The sequence below is a fragment of the Sapajus apella genome, unplaced genomic scaffold (assembly GCF_009761245.1).
Source record: "Sapajus apella isolate SASKATOON/1434 unplaced genomic scaffold, GSC_monkey_1.0 scaffold48, whole genome shotgun sequence".
In the NCBI taxonomy this organism is placed as follows: domain Eukaryota; kingdom Metazoa; phylum Chordata; class Mammalia; order Primates; family Cebidae; genus Sapajus; species Sapajus apella.
Window position 1 is genome coordinate 7,676,775 of NW_022436988.1, and position 8,184 is coordinate 7,684,958.

Below are 8,184 nucleotides of genomic sequence, written 5' to 3' on the forward strand. Positions count from 1 at the left end.
ATTGTCGTGAACATGCAACTGCCTCTCTGTAGGGTAATAACTCATGTTTTTATCAACAGTGAGGGGAGAAAGGAAGGGGCAGACTTGGTCATCCTCATTCCACTCTGCTTTTCTGAAGCCACCTCCAGCACTGCTTCCCCATTGAGTCAGGCTGAGCTAGCAACAGCAACCCACCTGGACGGGGAAACAGCGACAACCCCAGCCTTAACGTCATGGAATCAAGTGTGTGAGAGAAGAGGCAGCTCAGGCCTTTGCAGGTGGCATATAGATTTTGTCTGGGTTCCAGTGGATCCCTAACTTTCTTGTCCCTCCCAAATAATGATCCCATCTCTCAGCTTACCTCTTGGCATCCATAGCCCCACCTCTCCCATGTGGCTGGGGAAGAGGGGGATGGCGTGGGGTAGGCAGGGTAGGCACAAAGTATGACCTCAGGGTCTCCTGACTTCCATGTGCCACACAGTAGGCTGGGAGTGGGGCCACCTCACCTTGTTCAGTCATCTGCCGCTGCTCACAGATCCGCAGCACCTTGAGGGCTTTCTGCTCGGTATTCAGAGGTATCCGCTCAATGTGCAACTCCAAGGAGACTCGGCCCAGCTCAGGGCAGTAATCAAAGTAATCCACCCCCAGCTGCCACAAGCTGCAGAGGTCCAAGGAGGACAGACATGAGGTGCTACTTTGTGGCTCTGGGGACTGGCACCTGAGGCTCCCCTCCACTGACCCTTCCAGAGCCTTTAGGGAGCTAACTGGAAGAGAACAGTCCAAGCTCCAATGACACCCACATGCTGAAGAGCACCCAGCACAGCACACACCCTTGGGTTCCTTCCTACCTGGGATGAGCGAACAGTCCGGAGGCATACTCCAGCAAGAGGAACTCTCTCATGTTGGAACCAAAACTGGAATAAAATATAACAAAAGACCAAGACTCCTGGCCTGCCCTGTTCAGGGCCCCTTTCCTCAGCCCAGCCTCCCTTCTAGGCATTGGTAGTGAGAAGAGGAGATTCGGCGCCTCTAGGCCACTTACTAGAGGTTGTGTGACTGGAGGAGCTTGCAGTGGTCCAGCAGGTCTGTCAGGTGGGCCACAAACCACCAGTTGCTCAGGGCGATGCTGCAGATTAAGACACCAAGGCAAGAAGGAAAGTCAGGCCAGAGGTGGTGTCCCACAAGAGTGGGGGTGAGCAATAACCCCACGTCCTGTCCCTCAAGGAGATGGGGCCAGGCGTGATGGTAGCTCATGCCTATGATCCCAGTACTTTGGGAGGCCAAGGCAGGCAGATCACTTGAGCCCAGGAGATCAAGATCAGTCTGGGGAACATGGAAAAACCCCATCTCTACAAAAAATATAAAAATTAGCCAGGCGTGGTGGCACACACCTGCACTCTCAGCTACTTGAGAAGCTGAGATGGGAGGACTGCTTGAGCCTGGGAAGCAGAGGCTACAGTGAGCCGAGATCACACTACTGCACTCCAAATTGGGTGAGAGAGAACAAACGTATCTCCAAAAATAAAAATGCTCAGAAAGTAGTATGGTTTCTTTAATTTTTTGAGACAATCTTGCTCTGTCACCTAGGCTAGAGTGCAGTGGCGAGATCTCGGCTCACTGCAACTTCTGCCTCTCAGCTTCAAGTAATTCTCATGCCTCTGCCTTGCGAGTAGCTGGGATTACAGGCGTGCGCTGCCACACCCAGCTAGAAAGTAGCTTTTAAATGTTCTCACCACACGGAAAAGGTCAATATCTGAGGTAACCGGTGTGCTCACTAGCTTAATTTCACAATGTCTATCAAACATGTCTATCAAAACATGTTGTAAACCTTGGCCAGGCACGGTGGCTCCTACCTGTAATCCTAACACTTTGGGAGGCTGAGGCAGGTGGATCACTTGGCTTAGGAGTTTGAGACCAGCCTGGCCAACATGGCAAAACCCTGTCTCCACCAAAAATACAAAAATTAGCTGGGCATAGTGGCGCGTGTCTATAGTTCCAGCTACTCGGGAGGCTGAGGCTGAAGGATTGCTTGAGCTCATGAGGAGGAGGTTGCAATGAGCCAAGATCACGTCACTGCACTCCAGCCCGAGTGACAGGGCGTGACTGTCTCAAGAAAAAAAAAAAAAAAGTTGTACACCTTAAATATATACTACTTTATTTGTTAATCACACCTCAATAAAGCCAGGAAAAAATGGGAGGGAGTCGGCTGGGTCAGGGGAAAGGACACCTCGGCTTCCCAAAACAGCTGTTGCTACCCAGATTTCTAATGGGGAAACCATTAGAGAAGCCCGTGAAAAGGCTACAGGGGACTCAAGCTAAGGGAGCCAAAGCCTCAGCCTGCACAAAAGCTACCTGCAAGTGGAAGGAAGGCCTGAGACAGCACCCGGTGTCTTCCCAAAGGGATCCAGTGTCCAGCAGCCTGTAGTCCCAGCTACATGGGAGGGTGAGGCAAGAGTATCACTTGAACCCAGGAGGTCGAGGCTGCAGATCCAGTGGAGCCAAGATCAATCCACTGCACTCCAGCCTGGATGACAAAGCGACTCTCTCAAACAAAACAAAAAACTTGGTAGGGCGTGATGGCTTACACCTGTTATCCCAGCACTTTGGGAGGCCAAGGTGGACAGATCACCTGAGGTCAGGAGTTGCAGACCAGCCTGGCCAACATGGTGAAACCCTGTCTCTCTTGAAAAATGCAAATTGTAGCTGGACATGGTGATGAACACCTGTAATCACAGATACTTGGAAGGCTAAGGCAGGAGAATCACTCGAACCCAGCAGGCGGAGGTTGCAGTGAGCCAAGATCGCACCATTGCACTCCAGCCTGGGCGAAAAGAGCAAAACTCCATCTCAAAACAATAACAACAACAAAAAAAAAAACAGAAACACACAAAAAAACTTGTTTTTTATTCCCCAAATCTAATATCATTTTCTCAAAGTCCTGGCTTTCTTTTGCCCAAAACAAGAAGACTAGATAGGGCAAAGGAAACTCTTCCCATGCCCAGATTTACAAAAGAGCCAGCTGAGGTCGGTGAATCTGACATCTGATCAAGGCCATCTTCTGCCATTACCCACTTCCTCCTTTCCCAGCAGTCTTCAGTGCACTGCCCACCATCCAGGGTACACAAGAAGGAAGGGGATATTCTTTCTGACTTACCATATATGGAGAGTTCTGGAAAGCTTTACCTTTGATTCATTATGTTTGACACACCCTTTCCTGCCTTGTTAAAGATTCAGTGCAATGATAGAACAACCTCTTTTCGACAGAGGGCTGAAAATTCTGAATGATACCTAGCCTCAAGCCTGATAGTTCGGGTAGCTTGCATCCCTGGAGTGAGACTGTTGGAACATGCCATCCCATAAGGTGACTACGTGTGCATTAGGCGTCAAAGAAACAGGCTTGCTGGCTTTTTCTAGATTTTAAATGTCAAAGTAATTTCCTGCAATGTTATTTTAAATAAACATCCCTGAAATGGAAACAGTTATGTATATGGTAGCCCTCAAGCCTCCAGAAAGTCCCCAAGCTCATCCAGAGAGAAGCCATTATCTACCTGTGTCAGGCCAAGCAAGGGAGCAGGTTCTATGGTTTGAAGGGATCCCCTCTAAAACCCGTTTTGCCAATGTGATACTGTTAAAAGGTAGGAACTCTAAGAGGTGATTAGGCCAGGAGGACTCCTCCCTCATGAATGAGAATAGGTGCCCTTACAAAGGGACTTGATGAAGGGAGTTTGTCCCGTTTTTGTACTAACACCACATAAGAGAGAACACAGTGTTCAAGGTGCCATATTGGAAGCAGAGAGCAGCCCTCACCAGCAAGCAACAGTGCCAATGCCTTGACCTTGGACTTCCAGCCTCCAGAACTGTGAGAAAATAATCTTTTTCTTTATAAATTACCTGGTCTCAGGTATTCTGCAAGAGCAGCGTGAGATGGACTAAGATAGCAGGTCTGAGGGAAAAAGGGTAAGGAAGGAACAGGCCGCCCTAGAAACAGATAGTGGTGATATATATGTGTACAACTAAAAATGGTTACAGCATAGCGGGGAGAGAGCCTACCTGCATTCTTTTATCACTTGATGGATGTCAAACTCAAAGGCCGCCATCAAGATGTTGTCCAGGGGTTCTGGGCTGCTCTCTCCTCCCAGAAACAGGTCTAGGCTGGACTGTGGAAAGGTGATGAGACACTCAGTCCCAAGGATGGAAACAGACGCAGGGATTAGGTAGGGCTTCTGTATAAGAAAACCCAGAGAACGGTGCCGCGTGCTTTCACTAAGGGCCAAAGTAAAGGGTCTTCCTGTTCCTCAGGGAGGAATTAGAAGAGAATGACCCATCAGGGTGCCACCAGGACTCCTACCCCCACCCTTGCCCACTCAGAGCTCACTCACCTGGGCGTAGTACTGCAGATCAATGGGTTTTACTGTGGGATTAGAGTACAAGAGCCGAGTCACTAGGAAATGGTACCAGTTACTCAGAAGCTCCTTCTGCTCTAACAAGGCAGCTTCATCTCCCAGCATGATCTGAGGAGAGAGACATTTGTGCTGACCTCTGTCCTGCGCTCAGGGGCAACTTCTTCATAATGTTCCTGCTCTCAGCTAAGGCACTGGATTTCAACTAGTCTGAAAGCTCTCACCATCATGGTAGAGCGATGGACAGCCCTATCCAAGGAGGGCCAAGCTCTTGCCATTGCAGCACTGGATGCCACAGCCCCCACAAAAAGCCAATGTGGATGCAACCTGAACTGCTTCCCACACCTTGCAGAGCGACTCCAAGTGAGGGTTGCTGGCAAATGTGCAGTCCTGGAGGTACCGCTCACACTCCTCGTGCCAGTGCTGCCACTTCAGCTCCAGCTCTGTCAGTGTCTGTGTGTTCCCAGGCTATGGAGAGAGACCAGCCATGAGGCGTCATCTCACTCAAACCCTTTACATTTATAGTGAATCACCCATGTCCTGTGACCCAGCAGAGCAGAGTGCCCCCACGTACACTGAGAATGGGCATTGTCCTCATCAGTTCCCCCATGATTCGGCACATGCCTGCAGAGGCAGGGCTGGTATCGGCTTCCTTGGAGAGCATCTGTCGGGCCTCATCCAGCCGGCCCTGCAGCACCAAGATGGTCACCTGGGAGGAGATCAGGGCCCATGAACACTGGCGGGGGGGCCTGGCCCTGCCGAGGCATGAGGCCAGTCCCTTCACCCCACACTTTGGCTGTCTAACTCCTCAGACATAAGCTTCTTTCTGCCTGAGTGTACCCTGGAAAGAATGAGGCTCTTTCTTTCTAGCAGTAATGTATCACATCCAATTTCATGGCTTTACCGCCTTCCCCACGTTTTTCAAACAGCCAGCAGCAGTCCATTATACCCTGTGACCAGCTTTTTAAAAATAAATAAAACATGCCAGGTGTGATGGCTTATGCCTGTAATCCCAGCATTTTGGGAGGCTGAGGTGGGCAGATCACAAAGTCAGGAGTTTGAGACCAACCTGGCCAATATGGTAAAACCCTGTCTCTACTAAAAACACACAAAAAATTAGCCTGGTCTGGTGATGGGCGCCTGTAGTCCCAGCTACTCAGGAGGCTGAGGCAGAGAACTGCTTGAACCTGGGAGGCGAAGGTGGTAGTGAGCCAAGATTGCACCCCTGCACTCTAGCCTGGGCAACAGAGCGAGACTCTGTCTCAAAAAAAAGAAAAACATGTTCCTCTACCTGCTTCCCCTCACCCCTTCTCCATGATCATGGTGTGTACTATTGATTCTTTCTCCCACAGTCTTCTCAAAAAACTTTCAGGATCATGCAATTCCTGGCCAAGAAACAAAAGCAAAATCGTCCCATTACCCAGTGAAGTCAGATTAAAACTGGTAATACACGGCGAAGCACGGCGGCTCACGCCTGTAATCCCAGCACTTTGGGAGGCTGAGGCGGGCGGATCACGAGGTAAGAAGTTGAGACTATCCTGGTTAACATGGTGAAACCCCATCTCTACTAAAAATACAAAAAATTAGCCAGGCATGGTGGCACTTGCCTGTCTGTAGTCTCAGCTACTCGGGAGGCTGAGGCAGGAGAATCATTTGAACCCAGGAGGTCGAGATTGCACCACTGCACTCCAGCCTGGGCAACAGAATGAGACTCCGTCTCAAAACAAAACAAAACAAAACTGGTAATACAATTAGCTGCAACTCCAAGAGGAGAGACTGGAGAAGAACCAAGCTGGGTCCATCAGGAATTACACATGAGATGCGGCACATAAGACTATCATCACAGCAAACTGAAACTGTCACCACTATTTGGAGAGGTGGACACATTTTGTTGAAAAAGTGGTTTTTCTCTGACTACAAGCTCTGCACTGCTAGGCTGGTTCAATAATAAATATGTGAGAAGTTTTGTTTGAAAAAAATTAAAATGAAGTAATAAAAAATATCAATGCATTAAATAAAATGGTTCATAAAAGTTTCAGTTCAAATATAAATATGTATGACTAAATAAACACACTCAATGCAAACAGTCCTCATTGTTCAGTTGGGTTTTTTGTTTTTGTTTTTGAGATGGAGTTTAGCTCTTTTGCCCAGGCTGGAGTGCAATGGCATGATCTTGGCTCACCGCAACCTCCGCCTCCAGGGTTCAAGTGATTCTCCTACCTCAGCCTCTCAAGAAGTTGGGATTACAGGCATGTGCCACTATGCACAGCTAATTTTGTACTTTTTAGTAGAGAGGGGTTTCTCCATGTTGGTCAGGCTGGTCTCGAATTCCCGACCTGAGGTGATCCACCCACCTTGGCCTCCCGAAGTGCTGGGATTTTAGGGATGAGCCACCACACCCAGCACTATTCAGTCTTTATCTATAAATTTGCCTCTTCACTAAAATTTATTTGTAACCCCCAAATCAATATTTGTGGGTGCTTTCAAATCAAAATTCGCAGACATGTACAGAGTGGCGAGAATTCTGAGTGGCTTGATAAACGCCAAAGCTTTATCGTGATGCAGTTAGTGCCACATTTTTTTCATTTCTGTACATATTGTTGGACCCCAAATGTAGAACTGAAGTGCTTTCCAGTGTTGCTAAGTGCAAGAACAACGGGAGGTGTTATGTAAGCTTCATTCAGGCACGAATTATAGTGCTGTTGGCCCTGAGTTCATTGTCAATGAATCAACGATATACGTCAAATAAGCTGTCTCTAAACAGACACACACATAAAACAAGTGATCGGTTATATGTTGATTAGTGGAACAAAATGTGACCAGGGGCTTGCAGAAACCTAACCCTGTATTCCCCTAGGAACAACGGTTTGATGTTCGATAATTCAGTATTCAAGGCAACTTCATAAGCCGGAACTACCACAAATAAAACAATCGCCTATACAACCAATATATATTTTATATATATTATATATAATAAATTATAAAAATAAAATATATATAAAATATATATTGGTTGTATAGGCTGTATATATTATACTTTGTATATTTTACAAATTTTACAAAAGTAAATTATACTTTGTATATTTTACTTTGTGTATATATATACATGTATACACACATACGTACGTATACATATATATGTATACATATACACACACACACATATATATGTAAAATATACAAAGTACAATTTTTACTACAAACCATACTAAAAAAATCACAAATAGGCCAGGAATGGTGGCTCATGTTCTATAATCCCAGCGCTCTGGGAAGCCAAGGCAGGCAGATCACCTAAGGTCAGCAGTTTGAGACCACCCCGGCCAACATGGTGAAACCCCGTCTCCACTAATACTACAAAAAAAATTAGTTGGGCATGGTGGTGGGATCCTGTAATCCTAGCTACTTGGGAAGTTGAGGCAGGAGAATCACTTGAACCCAGGAGGTATCAGTTGCAGTGAGCTGAGGCTGTGCCACTGCACTCCAGCCTGGGCAACAGCAAAAGTCTGTCTCAAAAAAAATCACAAATAGCCGGGCGCGGTGGCTCACGCCTGTAATCCCAGCACTTTGGGAGGCCGAGGCGGGTGGATCACGAGGTCAAGAGATCGAGACCATCCTGGTCAACACAGTGAAACCCTGTCTCTACTAAAAATACAAAAAATTAGCTGGGCATGGTGGTGCGTGCCTGTAATCCCAGCTACTCAGGAGGCTGAGGCAGGAGAATTGCCTGAACCCAGGAGGCGGAGGTTGCGGTGAGCCGAGATCGCGCCATTGCACTCCAGCCTGGGTAACAAGAGCGAAACTCCGA

At 47.7% G+C, this 8,184-nt stretch overlaps 1 protein-coding gene across 2 annotated transcripts in view; it reads right to left on the minus strand.

Annotated features, from left to right (window-relative positions):
- NUP85 (nucleoporin 85) overlaps positions 1 to 8,184 on the minus strand; it is a 41,314-nt gene that overhangs the window by 2,849 nt on the left and 30,281 nt on the right. For both annotated transcript variants that reach the window (XM_032241721.1, XM_032241720.1), the window contains 7 exons: positions 4,954 to 5,088; positions 4,725 to 4,847; positions 4,359 to 4,490; positions 4,030 to 4,136; positions 1,022 to 1,105; positions 828 to 893; positions 486 to 637 (listed from right to left, as the gene is read on the minus strand). In XM_032241721.1, coding sequence (XP_032097612.1) covers positions 486 to 637; positions 828 to 893; positions 1,022 to 1,105; positions 4,030 to 4,136; positions 4,359 to 4,490; positions 4,725 to 4,847; positions 4,954 to 5,088 — 799 coding nt within the window. The remainder of the gene's footprint in view (positions 1 to 485; positions 638 to 827; positions 894 to 1,021; positions 1,106 to 4,029; positions 4,137 to 4,358; positions 4,491 to 4,724; positions 4,848 to 4,953; positions 5,089 to 8,184) is intronic.